Source organism: Hibiscus syriacus, unplaced genomic scaffold (genome assembly GCF_006381635.1).
Source record: "Hibiscus syriacus cultivar Baekdansim isolate YM2019G1 unplaced genomic scaffold, ASM638163v2 tig00111671_pilon, whole genome shotgun sequence".
Taxonomy (NCBI): Eukaryota; Viridiplantae; Streptophyta; class Magnoliopsida; order Malvales; family Malvaceae; genus Hibiscus; species Hibiscus syriacus.
This window is the reverse complement of record NW_024063152.1, coordinates 840,744-860,932: the sequence shown is the minus strand read 5'-3', so window position 1 is coordinate 860,932 and position 20,189 is coordinate 840,744. Positions and strand designations below refer to the sequence as shown.

The window sequence follows — 20,189 nt, the reverse complement described above, 5'->3', positions numbered from 1 at the left end:
ATGGGTTTAATATCATTAAGAGCAGTGGTGGGTTTAGAAAAAAATTTGAGCGTGAACACGCATATATTAATAATAATTTTTTTTTTGTTTCTGAGTGGATACGATACAATTTTTGAGTGGGCACACATATATTAACCAGAAAAAAATTCAAGTTTTGAAGAAGAAATTCAAAATTTCAAGAATTTCATGGTGGACACCTATCCACCCTGAGGACAACATATATCCGCCACTGATTAGGAGTAAAATTTTCTTTGCTCTTACTACAATAAATTGTTCAATAAAAAAAATTTATTAACAATATCATCTCCATAACGTAAATGAATAATTTCAAAACTTAAAATAGGAAGGTAAATTTTACATCAAAGCTAAGTATATTTTAGCCTTAACTTCAATACCAAAAGAGAACATAAGAAGAGAGGAAATCCAGACTATAAATATTTATATTATCTTTTCCTTTTCCTTCCTTATGTATTAATAAGGGATTAAATTTCCACTCTCCATAGATTAGTCAGCTTCTCTTTTCCCTAATGACTGAATATTTATCCTCAAATCCCAGGAGCTCTCTTTTTAAACTCAATCATGTACATCTCTTCTGCACTTTCTTCTTCTTCTTCATGGCAGGAAAAATCAATGAAAAAAATGGGGATTTTGTGCCACCAAAATCACACTTATCACATGTTGTCACCATCACCCTCCTTCAACCAACCGTTAGGATCAAGGTTCCAAGGGTGTTCGTTAAGGCCATGCAGAATGGAAGAAACCAAACCAGGGTGAAAATGGTGGCAACAACATGAACAAACACTGCGATACATCCAGGAAGAGTATCGGGAGGAAGGTCGGTTCGATGTTTTCTAGAGTCTTCGGTCCACATAAGGCCGAGTTAAAGAACATGCCTAAAAGAATTGACGTTGAATGTGATTCGGTGTTGCTTGCGGTGTTAAGGGTGAAAAAGGTGGGAAGAATTATACTGCCATGGGAACAAAGAGGATTGTCTGCAAAAAAATTGCGGGGAAATTCAGTTGTCCGGGAAGCTTTGGATTGAGAACGAGGAGCAACGGCCATGGAAGGATGCTTAAGAGTGGATGGTGGATGAAGATGGGGAGAAAAATAGAGAAACCAGAGCTTTGCAATAATGAGGATACTGATGGGAAAGAAGTGCAGGCCTCTTGAGTGATTTTCTGCCATAATTAGTAACCGTCATCTTCATGGTAACCTTGTAATCACCAATTGTTCATCGGGAAAGAGTTCTTTTTTTATATTTTAAATTTTCATAAAAATTAAAAGATAAAATACACAAATGAACTCCTAACTATAGTATATCGCTTTATTGAGTCTCGACTATTAAAAGTTACAAAATGATTCCTGACTATAGAGAGCTATTTTGTTGAATCTCTCGACTATTAAAAGTTATAAAAAATGTCATATGACTGTTTATTATATTCTAAACTCGTCCTTTACTCTTAAAACATTAGCGAAAATCTAAACTAAATGTTAATCAACCGACTGAGATATGATAAAATCTAATCTCATAATTTCAAACGACTATTAGATCTCAATCATCATGTTAACATCTAACTTAGAAGATTGTTAATTTTCTAACATAGAAGAAAGAGTTTGAAACACAATTAATAGTCCGTAACCATTTTGTAACTTTTAATTGAGAGACTCAACAAAACAACTCCAGTCGAGAAACCATTTCGTAACTATTAAGCCAAAATAAAATTGAGTTTATTAGGAAAAATATTATGAATTCCCAAAAACACAAGGTTAAGTACAAGTAAGAAAGCTATCTCAGTCAAGTAATGAGGATTATACAAGAAGGGGCATTAATTCATACATAATAATCTAGGGCTGCAATGGTACACATGGAAGACTTCAAAATAAGAACCTAATACATTTGTTACAATACATAGACTTTTTCAATACTGTAAAAAAGCGCATCTCATCTTTGTACCTGATCGGGTGTGTGATTGCTTGTGGTAGATGACGATGTTGTTCTACCATTTGCCACACCGTTATCTGCTGGCGGACTCACTCCCCATTTCCCTTCAGATTCGGATGGCTCCATCACTTTCACAGATCCGTCACTCAAACCTATTGCGAATTGGTTTGGTTCCATAGGGTGTGCAGCGACGACAAGCGGGTATACAGCTTGGTTTCTGTTAAACAAAGCAGATTAACAGTCCGGTTATAGATAATCCGGATGATATCTGCATTGCATGGAATAAAGCCGCAGATAATTTACCCTTTCAAGATTGCTGGTGACAAGTAAACTGATGAGGCGATACGACATCTAAGTTTCAGGCTGTCAGCATCGAACACCCCGATATTACCGTCACAAAAGGTAGCATAAACGGATTGGCTGTTACAAGAATATGTTGCATAAGATATGGGCGCAGGTAGTCCATCTTGTGGAATCCACTGCAGCAAATGAAATGGCATTAGACAGTGTTCCCTCTATGTAAAAAGAAATAGCAAATCATCGAAGCCCATGCGACTTTTCGAGTTTCCTACCTGTCGGATGCGCTCCATTTTGGAGGCATCATATATTGCTAGCTGTGTTTCATGAACGACCAGCATGCGAATTTGATCGGAGTGAAATTGAACTCGAGTGTCACCTGTAGGTGCCTTTCCAGTTGGGATTTGGATTGCAACCGATTTCCTTTTCTCCCATGTATCAATGCTCCACACACACAGCTACAGAGAAAAGAGAGAAACAAGATGTTAACAAGTAATAATATAACTAAAGAAGACCTGAAAATAGTTAATGAAAGAATTTGTAATATATATCAGAGATGCTGGAACCTGAACAATACCAAGGAAATTAACTCAAAAAATTAACTGAAAACATCTGTTGACCTTTTCTATTTTTTTTTATGATTACCGGAAAATTTATAGCTTTCAAAACCCATAGGGATACTACTTACATGAGCATCAGCACCTGATGAAACCAAGATACCGAGGTTGGTCGAGAAAGCCAAACCAGTTATCTGTTTTTGATGGCCTTTCAATTTTGATTTCACCTAAAAAAAAAAGGGTTAAAACAGATTGGCATCAGAACCGCTTGAGAGAGCAGGATAACTAAATATATGGGGAAGTAAGAACAAATAAGAAGTCTCACCTCATCTACTCGAACATTGTAAATATGGATAGTTGAATCCTCCATTCCGATCGCTATGATATTATTGTCCTGAGGATGGAATGCCAGGAAGGTTGAGGCTGGAGGAGGAGACATAAATGTCGTCATTACCTGCAAATCACGCGTTTATTAGCATGCCAATCGTAAAATGCATTCAATAAGTATGAGGATGTGAGAGTTAAAGGTGTTTGTTGTAATGGTGTATAGCACCATAGGAGGATATTCAATGTTTTCTTATGTATTGGGTATTATTATTAATAAACTATGAGGTACTCTTTTCTTCCTTCCAATGTTCATTAACATACTTCTTAGTATGTGGACGAATACGAAAGGAGTTTTAATGAGACCTCCAACTTCTATAAAAAAAAATACACAAGCAAATGAAGGCACACCTTGAAAGTCATCATGTTAAACAAAGAAACTTTTCCACCAGTGGCTGACATCACATATGAATCATTCTTCGAGAGTGCTATGCATGGTACTGCTTCTTCCAGGTTGACACCTGTGATATCATTAGTCATAAGAAGACCACTGTTTGGTTGCCAATGCTGTGGAGGTACATTGGCAGTGGCCTTTAAAGTTTAAAGGACTTTAGAGTTCTCCTCACCAATGAAAACGACGGAATTTAGAAAGAAACTGTCGGAAGTAAAACAATCTTATTAGAGAAATTATTGTACCGTCCCAGATGGATTCTGGTCACTGCGGGACCACTTCCATAGCTTCTGAACGCCGTTTGACCCAAGTGCCAAAATACCAACAGCAGAATTTGTATACAGAAGCCGGACAACCTTTAAGGAGATGCAATGGTTCAGTGCTATGGTAGAAAAACCGACAGAGAACTGATTATTAGAAGTTCAACAGACCTTGCTGGAGGCATCCATGCTTTCGGGTAAGGTAACCAACCGACATTGAGCAGAATCCGCGATTTCAGCTAATTGCCAGGCTTTAGCCTTGTCTATTGCATCATCCGCAACTCTTGGCTTTTCAACATTTCTTCCCAATGGATCAACTCCATTCTTGAGGGGAAACAATCCAAAACAATAAAGGCAATTGCAAGAACGTCAAAAGCATGAAAAACCTAGGTCTATTTGTAAAATAGACAGCACAGTGGTTCCAGTGGAAATACAAAAATGGTCCTTATTGCATGAAAGAAAATGAAAAGGAGCGACCATAAGCTAAAAAAGGAAGTTGGGCCTTAAATCTAATCTCCTAATGTTCTTATAGTGGTAACTAAGAGCAAGAACAAAAAGTTCATCTCCAAAAAATGAACAATATGGTTACAGCTGCAAGCTCCAACTCCAGTATTCAGAAAAAAAGTTTAAAATGTAACTCAAGGTTTATCCAGCTAACATACAAGTATAGGAGAAGGCCCGACAGGAGAGCTCCTTTCCGCTTTACAACTAACAGGACCGACATTGCCAACTGCAGAAGAGCCAGAAGCCTAACCGACAGAGAAAAACATAAAAACATGCTGGTATTAGTCTTGAATATTCTTAAGGACATATTAAACAAATCTAAACAATCATTACCTTAATTGCAGCAGAAATAATGGGTGTTCTCAGTGGATCGTAAGTTGATGTTTCAGTTGCTCTTAAAGATCTAATACCCACAGCATTTGCAAGTATTTTGAATCCATTGTCAGCTGTAGTCACAGCTAGGAGATTTCCTTCCTTATTGAATTTCACACGGGGAAGACTCTGAAGCAATTAATATGATCGGTTAGATACTCAACCTAGTAGCATATATGTAATATCTTTCACAAAAAGCTATGGGATTCGAATATTTAACTTACAGGGAGTCCACCCTCGGCATCTGTGAAAGTGAGAAGATTGATATTATCCATGTCCCAAAACTTTATCTGGCTATCTTCTCCAGCAGCTAGAAAATGATTTCGTGTTGTGTCAAATGACACCACACCAGCTGATTTCTTTCTGAGCCCCACATAAGTCCTCTTTATTGCTCCTTCACTTTCATTCCACTCAACCAGATGAGATTCTCCATCTTTACTAGTTCCGCAAGAGAACAATCTGAAACAAAACCAGAAATCAGCAAAAGTTCAAACTGGAATGAAATGAATTACATATAAAATTTGACACCAAAGGCTTAAAGGTGTTAAGAGAAAACAAAATTTTGCAATAAACTCAAAATCTTTAAAGGAAGTTCCATCTTAAAACTCATGATCATACCTACTTCCATCAGCACTGTAAAGCATTGTAGTACACCAGTGACCAGGGGCATCATAGTCAACTCTGGAACCCATATTGTCATACAGCCAGGCCTTAATTTTCCCATCGACAGCAGTTGAAAATATAAACTGCAATGGCATAGACGGTTACCACATGGGTACAAATTGGCATCCATACAGAAAAATAAGCATTCAACTCTCAGCCAAAAAAAAACATTTTAACTGGACCAACACAAACTATATGTGACATAAAATATTAGAGTGAATCAAATATAGTGAACCATTGTAGCTCCAAGGGGAAGATCATATGGGGAAAAGTTCTAACTAGGAGTATGGAAACGGTTTTGATAAATCAGGAGCCCTGTGATGGATATTTTTTTTTTTGATAGGAATGGTAGGCCTCGTTAAAACCCCCTTCTTGATTAATGGATCACAATGTGCTCCTTAATCAGCGAAAGGAGGAAAGAGTGCCTAAAAACTTCATTAATAACCTCCAGTTACATAATACTTAAAAACTACCACACAGACTCCTTTAACAACATCCCAAAACAAAGCGAAAAATAACCTGAATCAACCAGAACAATGTATCTATCCAATACCCTCCTTTGCTAGAGTATCAACCTCAACATTGGCTGACCTAGCAACCCATCTAATAATACCATTCAAACCTCTAAACTTATCACCAATATCATTCACTAAGTCAATGTAGACCAAAGGACATCGTTCTTTATTCTTGACCCAATCAACTGCTATTTTACTGTCAGATTCAACGATTAAACGTTCCTTAAAACGTTGTTGAATCGAAGTAAAGTAGGATAATCCCTTCTTGATTGCCAAAAGCTCAATCAAGATAGGAGGACCTGGACCAGCAACCTCTTTGAAAGAACCAACCACCGAACCATCCTCAACTCTAAGAATGCCTCCAACACCACTTTTCCTCCAGTCTGCCGTCATTGCTGCATCCACATTCAACTTTAAAAAGCCCTTTGGAGGGCGTGACCAGGGCACAATTAAGGTAATAGGAGAGCTTGAGTAAGAGCAACTATCCCCAAGTGATGGATCACTAATGAGAGAGTCCTTAGGAATATATACCTCCTCGAAGTTAGCTAAGAACCAAGATGCCAACCTACCTCTCGCCATAAAAAATAAATCAATCTGATCTAACCTCCCCCCATCGAACACAATGGCATTCCTCCACTTCCAAATTGACCATAGAACCACACCCGGAATGAAGGACCAAATTTTAGAATTAGGTACCAAATCATCCCAAGCAAACAAGAAATTTTGAGCATTGGCTTGAAAAGCTGAACAAACTCCCCAGAAATTCAAAAATTTGTTCCATAAAGACCACGCCACAACACAAGTAAAAAATAAATGTGTTGAGGACTCATCCGCCTTGTTACATAAAGGGCAACCAACGTCAACAATTGCTGAAACTCCTCTCCTCTGTAACTCTAGTTTAACTGGCAATCTTTGAAGCACCACTTGCCACATAAATACCTCCACTTTCGGAGGCACCAAACCCCTCCAAACGTACTTCATCCAAAAAGGGTATGCTGTACTTACAGTACAACATGACTTTACACTCGAATTGACAGTATAAACTCCTTCCCCATTCCCTCTCCAGACTAACCCATCAGAACAGTCATGAGAAAGAGTGATATTATGAATTAAAGCCAATAAATCAGAGAATTGAACCAGTTCCCAATCACTTAAATTCCTTCTCAATTGAACATGCCAAGACCAGCCTGCAGACCGAAACTCCCCAAACTCATTCAGCTTCCCATACTTATTTACCGAAAGAACAAACATTCTCGGGAAAACCAGATTTAGAGGGGTATCAAGCGCCCAACAATCATACCAAAATCTGATGCTCCTCCCATCCCCCACTCTAACTTTAAACAAGCTTCGGAACTTTACTCCAAACTGATCCTGTTTGAAGTGATTATTGACCACCGATTTCCATATCCAAGAAGCATATGCTGGTAGTTCCTCATTAAACATCAGAGAATTAGGGTCCAAATTATATTTACAGCAAATAACCTTCTTCCACACTGACTCCCTATCGTTTGCAAATCTCCACAACCATTTCCCTAGGAGAGCTCTATTCACATAACTAACATCCAGAACACCAAGGCCCCCAGCATTCTTTCCAGCGCACACAGTCGACCAATTGACCTAGTGAATTTTTTTTGCCTCCACACCTCCTCCCCATAGAAATCTGGCCATGATGGAGTTAAGCTTCGCCATCACCGAAGGCGGTATCTTAAACAGAGACATGAAATATGTAGGCAAGGAACTCAAAACTGTCTTCAATAAAATCAACCTCCCTGCCATTGACAAAGTCTTAGCCTTCCAACCTGTTAACCTCTTATAAAAATTTTGAACAACCGGATCCCACACCAAAAGAGAATTCCTCTTAGCACCAAGAGGCAACCCCAAATATTCCGTAGGGAAATGTCCTACCGAGCATCCAACAGCATTAGCCCACTGAAGAATCACTTCCTCATCAATATTTATCCCAAATAATTTGCTCTTAGACAGATTCAATTTCAGGCCTGACATAACTTCAAAAACACGTAGGATCCTCTTAACATTAATTACCTGTGTCTTCGATGCATTGTAGAAAATAATTAGATCATCTGCGAATTACAGATGAGATAGATTAACTGAAGCCTCATCGCAACCAACAATCAGGCCACAAAACAGACCTGAAGATACTGCCTTACGTAGCAGCAGATTCAACAGTTCTCCAACAAAGTTAAACAGCAGTGGGGAAAGGGAACAACCCTGTCTAAGACCTTTAGCTATAGGAAATTCAGCAGTAGGAACACCGTTAACTAAAACTGATACCGAAGCAGTTGTAACACACTTTCGAATCCAATTACACCACTTAGAACCAAACCCCATTTTGTTCATGACTTTAAAGAGAATGTTCCAATCTAATGAATCATAAGCCTTCTTGAAGTCCACCTTAAAAACACAATCCTTCAACCCTTTCTTCCTCCACAAATCAATTCCTTCATTAGCAATAAAAGAGCAGTCCAGAATTTGTCTCCCAGGAATAAAAGCAAACTATGACTCACTGATAATATCGTTAATAACAACATCTCAACCTTCTCGAAAGACACTTAGATAGGATCTTGTACATCCCACCTACAAGTGAAATAGGTCTGAACTCATCTAAACCCCCAACATTAGAGCCCTTGGGGATGAGAGTTATGAAAGAATGATTTATGCCATGTTCCCAATCCTTCCCCAAAAAGAAATTATAAAAAAACTTCATAATATCACCTTTCAAGTAAGACCAGAATTTAAAAAAAAAAACCATATTCAACCCATCGGGCCCTGGAGCTTTAATACTATCACACGAGCTGATGATTTCCCAAATCTCTTCTTCCGTAAACTCCTTTTCTAACATTAAATTCTGCTCCATAGAAATACGAGAAAAATTCAACTCAAAATCCTCCACTTCCAAAGTTGAAACACTGTTATAGGCTTTAAAGAAATGCTCCCTGACACTAGACTTGATAATGACAATATCTTTGATAATTACACCATCAACATTAATAGCATTCAGAGAATTTATTCTCCTTCTAATTGAAGATCATGTATGAAAAAATTTAGAATTTCGGTCACCATCTTTAAACCACCTCTCTAGAATTTTGGCACCAAATTTGCTCCTCAATTCTGTATAGTTTCCAAAGATCATTTCTTAACAACCTCAACTCTGACGCGTTCCCAACAGCACTGGATGACTGATTTTGCTGCATCCTCTTTTCTAATTGGTGAATTTTGTCTTCAAGAACAGAAATGTCCACACGTGGAAACTAATTCCTATCCCCAGACCAGCTTTTAATGGCATACATTGTATTCCCAAGTATACTCAAAATTCCAGCACTTTTCTTGTTTTTTTTAAATTCCTTAAATGACTCCACGACCTTCTCCTCAAACCCATCCTCAGACATTAAATAATTGAACAGCCTGAAAGGTCGCTTTCCCCAATTATCTTCCCCAATCTCAAACAAAATTGCATTATGATCAGAGATAGATTTAGGCAGTAAAAACTGATTGATCCCAGAGAATTCTGCAGAGAAACTAGCACTCACCAGGAACCTGTCGAGCTTAACAACAGTAGGCAAATCCCTATTACTACTCCAGGTAAAGTTACCCCCAATAAGAGGTAAATCAATAAGCCCCGTTAGCTGAATGAAAATACTAAAGATTTCCATAGAGTTTCTATTGTGAGCCTTGCCTTCCTTCTCATCTTCTGATAAATAAGCGTTAAAATCCCCTCCCACACAAAAAGGGATATTATACCCGTTTAAAAACAGTCCCAGTTCTTCAAAGAAACCAGCCTTCTCTTCCTCCACAGATGGACCATAAACGTTTATGAAACCACACCTAAAATTATTGGATTTGAACTCCCCGAAGACAACAATAAACCTCTTGTGAATATGATGATCTTCTACCACAAAGGAACTATCATCCCAGCAACTTAACAAACCACTAGAAGAACCTTCTGCTGGTGACTCAACGAACCTCTGCAGCCTATTCAAACCACTTCTCCTTAAAAAAGATCTTGGTAAATTCTCGAGTTTTGTTTCTTGAAGAAATAGAAAAGTAGGATTTCTCTCCGAAACTAACTTTTGCACAGCTCTTTGCTTCTCTCTTCTACCCAAACCCCTAACGTTCCACGACAAAATACTAAGCTTTGGCATGATACTCTAGATTAATAATACCTAAACTCCAAGGAAAACATCCGACCTCAAGGAGCCCCACTCAAACCTTTCTCCAACTCTATAATCTTCTGTATAAAAGCTTCCCTCCCTTCTTTGAAAGAAATTCCCAATAACTTGCTAATTTCCCATGTAGCAATAGCTTCCTCCACCAACAAGGGAAAAACTGATGAAGATAATGTAGAGACACTAGCATGATCCGTAGCATCCCTAAAAAGGGATCTTTTAACTCTCCTGATAATTCTCCTCGGCCTAGTACCATCATTGTCCCTTGCAGAAACCCCAGTTGGCTCAGCAACTTCAGAAAGACAACCTCTTGAACATAAGTCCCTGCCCATCACATCATTTAACACCCCTCGGGGAACCTCCTTCCCGTCCTGTTCATTCTTCCAATCCTGCACATTATTATTCCAAATCTTTCTGCATTTCGACCTGCTATAAAATATCTTGCGACTTCTGATAAGTTCCCTAGCAACCAGAGCAGTCTTCATGGATATCGAGCTTACAGAACTTGCTTGTGAACCAGCTCTTGAATTTAACAACTTTAAACCAACAGTAGGCCCGTCTCCATCTTCGATACCCACTGGATCCTTGATTTTATCTTTTTGAAGCCCAACCTCCCTGTCAACTATATCAAGCGCATAGGAATCTCCCCCCACACTCTTCCCACTATCCATCCCTACAGACAAGCCTCTCAACTTTTCATGCTGAGTGGAGACAACTCTCTCGGTTTCTGTACTTTTACTATGATGCGAACCCTGAACCCAGTCCTAAACCCTTCTACGGGTTTCTGACAACCCACATGGCCTTCATGCTTCACCTGAACATCCTCTGCGCTCCAATTGGAAGAGCGCTCCGCCCATGGCTCCTCTAGAACATCATCTTCAACAAATTCTGACAACTCAGGAAAGAAAACATCACCACCTTCCACCTTTATTTTGACCAGAAATTTCCTCCCATACGTTGTAATGGTAGTATGATCAGGAATGTCAAAAGGACTAAAGACCCTCAGGATCATTTGCGCCACTCTGCAGTCCACTTTCTGTGCAGTTTCATCTTTAATCTTAACTAGTTTACCCCACTTGGATACCAACCTAGTAAAAAAAGGAACCGACCAACAGTTTAAAGGGACTCCTATCATGGAGATCGAGCAATAAGCTAAGGGAATGTTGTCCTCATCGAACACAGGCTCCAACCTATCAAACCAGAAAGACAACTCTTCCCATTTTCTTTCCATCGCTGACTTCATCTCATCCACAGATTGGAACACGACCAAGCAAGCATTCTTAGCAAAGCCCCACCTTACAACCTTTACATTAAAGCCCTCATTCCTTAATGCTTTCTGCACAATTTGAATTTCATGAAACTCTTTACAAATACCAGTAAGGGACGATCTCAACCAGGCCCTTTCCTCCACTGGAATATACACATCCCTAGCGTTATTCATCTCCTTCGCATTTGTGAGCTTCCCCTCTTGCACAACCTCTGTTTCTTTATGTACCCCAACAACCGCATCTGAATAAGACCTTCCATCATGAAACCTATTCATCATCTCCAACTTCCTTACCCTTCCAGCTGACGAAGACAAACTTCCAACCTTTCGCCCTCTGACACCAACACTAGTTGCACCCTCAACCCCCCCAGCAATCTGCCTCCTCAACCCAGAATGTTTCTTATATTTAGCTACAATCACTGAAATTCTCCTCCCATCAATCAAGACGTTGTTCATCTTTTCCACTGTATTACACAGATCTTCCTTGCTTTCGAAATGGACAAACGCGAACGTATTAACCTTATACTTCGGTCTATTATTGAAAAGAGGAATGAACACCTTAATGACTTTCCCATAACGACTAAAACGAATCCATAAATCACTGCGTCTCACTTGCCTACTAAGATTATCGACGAAAGCTGACCAAGTAACTCCTCCATGAACTTGTGACAGGTACTTTAGGCAGCAAAGACTGGTTATAAACTCAGTCAAGACAGCACAGACACAACTGGGGCATCAGTGTTACAATTAAGGCTTCGTCACATGTTTCCTGTTGTTATGACTAAAAGGTACATATAATCAACAACTATGACGACATATTTTATTGGTACCTGAATGTTCTCTTTATGATGTGGGCAGATGGAATAAACTGGTGCATCATGACCTTCAAAATTAAACAGTTTTTGTCCCGTCATTGAATCCCATACCTGCTCCATTTCTATCATGAGGATAACAAGAAACATCCAGTTTAATCAACAGTTCTAAAAAAACTTAATAGCCCTTACCTTTATAAGTTTGTCATCTCCACAGGTAACAATGCACAGTTGTTTGTTTGGGTGAGCAAAGGCCAAGTCATTTACACCACCAACATGGGCATCAATCTGTTAATAAGAAGAAAAAGTCAAACAGTAGTCATGAATCCTTTTAGCTGCAGAAGTAGTACAAAATAACTAACCTCCAAGCGCTGGATTAGATCATTTGATCCAGGATAAGCATAAAAGTGAACTAAATGTTTGGAAAATGCAACACCTGCAACAAGAAAGGCAATAAGCACAAATATATGCAAACTAAAACAATAGTAATCTATCAAAAGGCACACACCTACGAAACTTCCATCGGGACTCCATGTGACACGGCTGACAGATATTGGTGTATCATTGACCATTAAAGCCTGCAGTATCCCCTCTAACGAAATCAATTTAAGTGTTGAAACACAGAGAAATTTCTAAAACAGACATGAGTCATATGACACAAATAGTTTGATAAACATTAGAAAAGGTATCACATAGAGAGAAACCTCGATAAATAATGACACACAAACCTGGAATTGCACTGAACATGTTGACATTTCCCACATCTTGAATGGCTTTGAAACCACCCTCTCCCTCATTCCAAGTTCCCAAAGTGTGATTTCACCATTAGAAGAACCAACTGCTCCAATTACATTGCATCAAGGAGATAAATTTCAAGCTCGTCTTGGTGAGAAAGATAAAAATAAACTTCCATACCGAGTAACAATGTGTGGTGTGAAGGATGAAAATCCATGCTTGTGACCATAGATCCTTGATGCATGGTAAAAGCCACTGTTCTTGGTAGGTCATCCAATGACCAAGCTTGCTGCCGTGGTGCAGGATATGCAACCTAAAAGTGAAGAAACATAAACATATTACTAAAACAAAACCAAGGGAATCTAAGATTATTCAGCTTATAAAGTTCCAGAACAAGTAAGAAGGATCAAAAAATGGGGGAAGAAATCACCTCCTCAACTAAAGGAGCAGGCCGCAATCTTTTCATTAGCTGGTCATGGTCAGGATTCTGATAATCAACCATGCCAGGCACTGCTGGAGGTGTTCTTGGACGCTTTAAGAATGAAACTGTTCAAATGGAAATGAGATTAAATTGCATGCAAAACAAGAGATTTACATGATGACACAAAGTGGTCGTTAGGCAAACTTGTATGGTATTTAAAGGCAGAGTTTTTTTTTTATAAAAAAAAGAACAACATAAATGCCTGAGAGTCTTCAATACCAACAAGAAAAGGTAAATAAGAATTCAAGTTAAAAGAAAATTGTTTCCTCAAGAGCAACACATCCAGGGATTATAAATGATGAAAATGTCATTCTAAATTGATATCAGACCAAAGACGGGAACCACACACCCCAATTTCAGTGGGGGAGCATTAAACTGATTTTTGAGCAACTTGTTAATAATAGATTAACTGTCCAAATTGTCAAGTCTTTCCTAAAGTTGGTTCCAATGAGTCAGACTGAAGTTCTGACCTTGATTTTGTGGAACAGGTATAGATGATGCCGTGACAACAGCAGCTTGGACAGATGATGAGGCAGAAGCATTTGCCATCCAGCCTGCTAAAGCACCAGCATTAGCAGCTGCTGCTGCAGCAGCAGCAGGTGGAGGGAAGGGCTGTATGCCAAAAGTAGGACAAGCCGCATGTTAACCAAAGTTATAAACATTATTATAGAGGAAAAGTAAGTACACCGTTCACAGAAATAACAAAATGACCACATACACTGTGTGCTGCAAGTGATGTATACACAGCAGGTTTTGGAACTGCAGCAACTGGAAGATTGACAGGTGTAGGTGCAAGAGGACCATTAGGAGGCGTACATGTGTGATCTGTGAATAAAGTCTTGATGTCTGGGTTTGATTTTGGGTTCTTGCATAGTTGATGCTGCCAGTTCAAGCTGTATGGACCCATACTTGCAAATCAAAAATATATACATACATATTTAATGGTAAACAAATTATATTTGCGTCACAACTCTATAATAGCAAGTATCACATCTTCACCTTTGGTTGATCAAAGTCCTTAGTCTTGAGGACCTCAAAGTAGGGAAAGCAAGCTTATCACGGAAAAGTGGATTTGCTTCTATGAGTTTCTTTAATTCTACCAACATTATAGCTCGAGCAGTTTTTGTATCCCCATATTTGGAAAGCTGCTCATTTTCTCTGTATTCAGAACATAAAAATACAATTACACAACTAGGAAGATTTCAGGCATTCATCAGGGTTTGGTTTATATTAATATGGAAAGCTGCTCATTTTCCCTGTAATCAGAACAGAAAAATACAATTATTTTTTTTTTTTGATAGGAAGAAAAATACAATTATGCAACTAGGAAGATTTCAGGCATTCATCAGGGTTTGGTTTACATTAAAATGGAAGTTTTTCTAAACAATGATCAAGATTGTAGTTACTCAGCTGAACAAAAGTTCACTTCTAATAAAAAAAATCCTTGTTATCCAATCAAATCTCTAAACTTAAAAACTGCATAATATATAGAAATAATCCATCAATTTTATGCCTTGGCAAATAGAAACTACATAAAATAGTTTATTTCCACCATGAAATTACCTGAAATTGTTGAGTGTCAAAAGTTGAGTGATTTCTTTGTATAATTCGTCATTAAATGTGGAGAACACCTTTAAATCAGTCATCAATATATCAAGAGCCTTTGCCTTTTCTTGCCTGCAACACATTGTGTGATTTAGGGTATTTCAGCAGGAAAAATAATTATTCATTAATCAACAATTTTAAGTATTTCTATTAGTGAAACAACTGAAGGATTAACAATACCGATCAAGTGCTTCCAGATACTTCTGCTTCCTTATCTCGAAGAATATCTTCATGGAATACCGGTTATCATCAACTTTTGTAAAACCAGATAAATACTTCTCGATCTCTTCCCATTCTCCGGCCTGAACTTTCTCTTCGAAGTACTTCAGGTTGAAGAAAAACCCTGATTCTTTCTCAAGCCTACAGGATACGACGTTGTTTCAATCAAAAATTCACAATCATATACATGCTATTACAATTTGCAAACAAATCACCCTTCTTCCCAAAGCCAAAAGTGAGGTACTAAGGAATAGAGAAACACATAGCCCGCCTAAAAAAAATTATACTTACAACTAATAGTTAGTTATCATTTCTTCTCCTTTCCAATCTTTTTCCCTTTCTAATAATTAAAAACTAAAACAACTTAAAACTAGAAAACAACAAATACATTCTTCAATACATAAACATGATAATTAATTCAATAATTAGGACTTCAAGCATTTTTCCATTACTTGCAAGTAATTCAACACCAAAAACTTCCCTCAGCAAGCAAAATCCTCTAATTTTCACCATTTACCACCGCTAAAATTCAAATTACCATAGCTACTAAAATTACTAAAAACAATTTTTACCATAATACTCCCCCCCCCAAAAAAAAAGGTAAAACTTACGATTCACAAATTTTTCCTTCATTTCCTTCTACTTATACATACGAAAACAAGTAGAGTACAAAGTAAATATACGAATACACTGTACGTACTCGTATACAGAGATTAATTAATTATATTGAAAAAAAAGGCTTACCTGTGAACCGACTCCTTAAATTTCTCTTCCTCCAGAAACTGAAGTATGAGAAACACCAATTCTCTGCTCAACGACGACATTTTCACTTCTCGGAAACAAAAAGGAAAGTCGATCTATCGAAACCAGCCGAGTCAAGGAACGATTACGGTCGATTTGTCTCAACTCTAACTTCGAATCTGAACTAATTTCGAGAGATTTACAGATTTGCCTTCAGTTTCTTTCTCTAACGTTTATGTAAAGCTCGAATTTCGAGGATTTTCTAGGGTTCCAAATACTATGAACAAGAAAAAAAAGATAAAGAAGATAGAGAAAATAGAGAGAGGAGGAGAGAGACGTGGTCTTGCTATCTTCAATGCGTTGTACAGACGTCTTTCTTTTTCTACTGACATAAAAGTGAAAGGCTATTCCACTTATCATGATAAGTACACTGTCTAATCGAATCAGTTATCAGCTTATCATTGCTTGGGATGATGGGAAAGAAAAGCGGATTCCAAACCTCATTCAAATCTAGCCAATATTCGGAACACACGTCCAGTGGGTCCACCCATCTCCTTTCTTGTTTGTCCTGTCCCTTCCGTTATTACGCGAGTTTTTTATGTCTCTTCATCTCTCGCGATATTTTGCTTTGACGAGTTTTAGGCTCGAAGCATGTACAGTCGATGATGAATATTCATTAGAAAGTCAATATATATTGTTTTGAAACTATTCTGAATGTATCGATAAATTAATATAAGATAATATAATTATAAAAAATTAACTAAAAATATATTATGATAAATATAAAAAGAAACATTAAATTATCTTAACAATAAAATTATCGTGTAATAAAAATATATGAACAATCACATCATAAAAATAGATAAAAACCTATAAAAATAAATGCTTCAAAAATATGCTATAAAAAATTAAAACAGAGAGAATTTTTATTTATACCTAAATTAAAAAAATAAATATGCAAATTTAAAAATAAACTGATTTAACAAAAAATAATAATGGATGTGCACTCATCTCTTATATACATAATACTCTGTCCTTTATCCATGGCGAAACTTCACGGGGTTAAGAGGAGCATTGGCACCCGTCAATTTTTTTAAGTATTAATTAATATTTAAATATATATTTAAAAATTAAAAAAATTATCCAACCCCTTTAATTTAAAAAATATATTTATGAAAAATAAAAGGGAATAGAGACAGAAGTGGTCAAATCCTCACCGATCGAAGAAAGTGTTTGGAACCATTATCGGTAGGAGAGAGTGGTCGAGGCTACATCGACAATGACCAAAACGTAATAAACTGATAAGGTGAGTGACTAAAATATAATTTTTTTAATAGATGAGTCAAATAATACAGAAAAAAATAAAATTGACATTAGGTATAATTTACCCAATTAATAAACAAAAAAATTAGTTATAATCTCACCCAAGAAAAACTACAAAACTCAAACATTTCAGTTAAATTATCATAATTGGTTCGTTTAAGTTGAATTTGTTAAAATTCAATCTCTTTTATTTTAAATAGTTTAATTAAATAAATTTTATAAAGAAAATATATTTGAAACTATCACATCCAAAATTCACATTATATATATTTTTAAAATTTTATCTAACCTGCTTCTGCAAATTTGGGTGGGCTTGGAAGATTAGTTTATGGGTAAGAATAAGCAAACAATACCGGGCTGCATATAGGCTGTTCGATGATTTGCCCCACTGAACTTTGATTTGATTTTTACTTCTTTCTGTTTACTCAAATTTCCCTCCGTTTCAGAGGAAAATAAGAAGGAAAAAAAACCCGCCATTTTGGGGGGAGGGGGGGGGTTCCTCAATGATTATATAATTTTACCATTATTTTCTGGATATATTTTATATTTGTTGACAGAGGTAGGATTCAAGTTCGTTTTAAAGAGTGGGTGGTAGTTCAATGGCGGCAATTAAATCAGGGGCATCGGTTACTTTGCTAGAGCTTCAGCCATCTTCAAAATATTTTAAGGAAGGAGCTTCACTTAGAGTAACTGGAAAGTAAGAACCTTAAACTTTTACATTCCTTTTTTATTCATGCATTTTGCCTAATTGTATTCCCTGTTCTAATTTTCTCTTAGTTGGCAAACTACTACTATTATCTCCTCACATCGTCTTGTTTCATGGTTATTGTTATCGACTTTGCTGTTGTTTCATAGCTGAGAGAATTAAGGACCAAGTCTTTAATGCAAAGCATGCAGATGATATATGGGGAATTGGAATTAGTGTTTGTCCTAATGAGATGGGTTTTATGAGAAGAGGGATGCAAATGAATATTAGGAGGAAAGGGCAAATAGAATTAGAAATTCGATAGGGTAAAGAGGTCTTGTTGCAGCGGCCTTTGTTATCAAACAATCCCATGGTAAAGGGGATGGTAGAATGGTGGTAGTAAAGTTTATATTACACTGATTGTTTAGGAGATGGGTTATATAATAGCTAGTGGACGTGGAGATGGTGAAGCGTGGTGGTGTTGTAGGCAAAAGAGACCATCATGAATATGTAAGGTAGCAGCAAACTGGTGATGGTGTGTTATTTGTTGAGTGGAGATGCAAATGAGTTAGTTCATGTTGGTGGAGTGGTGGTTTTTGTTGTATGGCAATAGTAAATGAAATGGTGCATGATGTTGAAGTCCTTGATGGGTTTTGCTTAAAGAATTGATGCAAGGATGTCTCTAGTTGTGTACCTCAGATATGAAGAAAAATATTACCTACGAAAGGCTGGTAAAAAGAAGGAAAGCAGAAACCATGATTTGAACATGTGTAGAGAATATTTAATAAGGTTTTCCAGTAGCATGTCGTATGCTATGACACCCCATTATTTGTTACAAATACTTGCTTGTTAGGCGCTGTCAATGATTTTAAACAACTATTTAATGCCTTATCAATTATGTACACATTTTTTTATTTGTGTTGCTGGATGATTGCATCGTCAGTGTATTATTTTTGTTTGTTAGTTGGTTGATTTTTATGATGTGATGTCATATCCATATTCAGAAAGGAAGAGAGGGAACTGTTACTCTGTCTCGGGAAGAACTTAAGTATTTTCATTTGTCCCTAGGCTGCAAGAGTATTCTGTGGAGACAGCCATGGCTGTTATTGCTGATCTAGGTGCCACTCTAAAGATAGATACCCAGCACTTGAGGGAACTTGGCTTCCGAATTGGCTCTATATTCCAATTCATTGGTGAACTCCATATTCAACCCAACAATGGGGTAAATTCCTGTACGACCAAGGTTAAATGCCTTTTTCTTTGCCCTATCTCTCTCCCCCCATCTAAGATTAGTATGTCCTGGTTATGTGATTTATATCAGGCAATACTGCAAGCATGTACTGGTAGGAACATTGACGGTATTGACCTTGATCTCTCTTATCAGTCTTTGCAGAAATTAAGACAGTTCCAAGCTGAGCACATGAAAAGTGCAGCTACGTGAATGAAGTTCTAGATTTGAATGGACCTGCTAGTGATTTCAAGGTACTGAAGTAAATTACTACTGAACTTATGTTTGTCGCAAATAACAGGAAAAAAAATTATACTTTTGGTTCTTCCAACCGTTATGCTGTCTAGTGTAGTGTAGTGCAAGGTTTACCTTGTGTTACTGTTTATGACTTGGTAACTGGAGGATTTGATTTTGCTTGCATTGCCTCATTTCCATTAACCTTTTTGGAACTACATGTTTGGCTGCCTAATTGGGATTCGTCCATCTCCTAGATTTTACGTAGTCACCGGTAGAAATTGTTTGAAAATGAGGGATATTTTAAAGAACCTTATCCCATGTCTCTTAGGCACTTAGCTAACATATTGTTCATAAACCTTAACACTTTGTTGTCTTTGTAAGATCCAATTGAGAGGATAGACTTGTGCCCATGAATATTGGTTCCAAAAGCTTAGTGTAAGTCCTGCACAAGTTTCCAAGAAAGTTATCAATTAAACATATTCCCTCTCGCTTTTGTTCAGTCTTTTTCTTGAAGTGTTATTGTTGTTCTCGTTTTCTGTTTTAGAACGAAAGAGCTTGTCGAATCTTGGTGATATATTATATGGCAAATCATCTTTAAAGATAGTGACCAACACACTTCTAGCTTTAAAGCTTGGATTTCTGATTTGCTAAAACTGGTTCAAAATATCCAACAATCTTAAGGACAATTGTTTGATGTTGTTCTTGCTACCAATACTGTTGCCCATGTTCCAACACTATTTGTATTCTTGCTGTTAGAGCTTCACATACTGCCAACCAGGGACTAAGC

General features: G+C 37.4%; 2 protein-coding genes across 3 annotated transcripts; one reads left to right on the top strand and one right to left on the bottom strand.

Moving 5' to 3' along the window:
- Nucleotides 1-1,809: 1,809 nt before the first annotated feature.
- Nucleotides 1,810-16,274, bottom strand: LOC120167409 (topless-related protein 3-like). Of its 2 annotated transcripts, XM_039176436.1 has the most exons (25): nucleotides 15,933-16,274; nucleotides 15,150-15,329; nucleotides 14,928-15,041; nucleotides 14,364-14,522; nucleotides 14,083-14,257; nucleotides 13,835-13,976; nucleotides 13,314-13,429; nucleotides 13,064-13,196; nucleotides 12,877-12,986; nucleotides 12,657-12,726; nucleotides 12,511-12,584; nucleotides 12,341-12,436; nucleotides 12,167-12,262; nucleotides 5,326-5,453; nucleotides 4,932-5,166; nucleotides 4,669-4,836; nucleotides 4,494-4,580; nucleotides 4,003-4,155; nucleotides 3,817-3,927; nucleotides 3,532-3,711; nucleotides 3,122-3,250; nucleotides 2,928-3,023; nucleotides 2,515-2,697; nucleotides 2,246-2,421; nucleotides 1,943-2,159 (listed from the first exon to the last, which is right to left on the bottom strand). In XM_039176436.1, the coding sequence occupies exons 1-25, from the start codon at nucleotides 16,010-16,012 to the stop codon at nucleotides 1,943-1,945; spliced, it is 3,408 nt and encodes a 1,135-aa protein (XP_039032367.1). In that variant the 5' UTR covers nucleotides 16,013-16,274. The 2 variants fall into 2 exon arrangements, with proteins under 2 accessions (XP_039032366.1, XP_039032367.1); XM_039176435.1 differs by having other exon boundaries at nucleotides 1,810-2,159; nucleotides 12,511-12,726.
- A 1,417-nt stretch (nucleotides 16,275-17,691) lies between these two features.
- On the top strand, nucleotides 17,692-19,460 carry LOC120167412 (CST complex subunit TEN1-like). The gene is made up of 3 exons (XM_039176439.1): nucleotides 17,692-17,949; nucleotides 19,006-19,159; nucleotides 19,259-19,460. The coding sequence occupies exons 1-3, from the start codon at nucleotides 17,852-17,854 to the stop codon at nucleotides 19,376-19,378; spliced, it is 372 nt and encodes a 123-aa protein (XP_039032370.1). The 5' UTR covers nucleotides 17,692-17,851; the 3' UTR covers nucleotides 19,379-19,460.
- The last annotated feature ends 729 nt before the right edge of the window (nucleotides 19,461-20,189 follow it).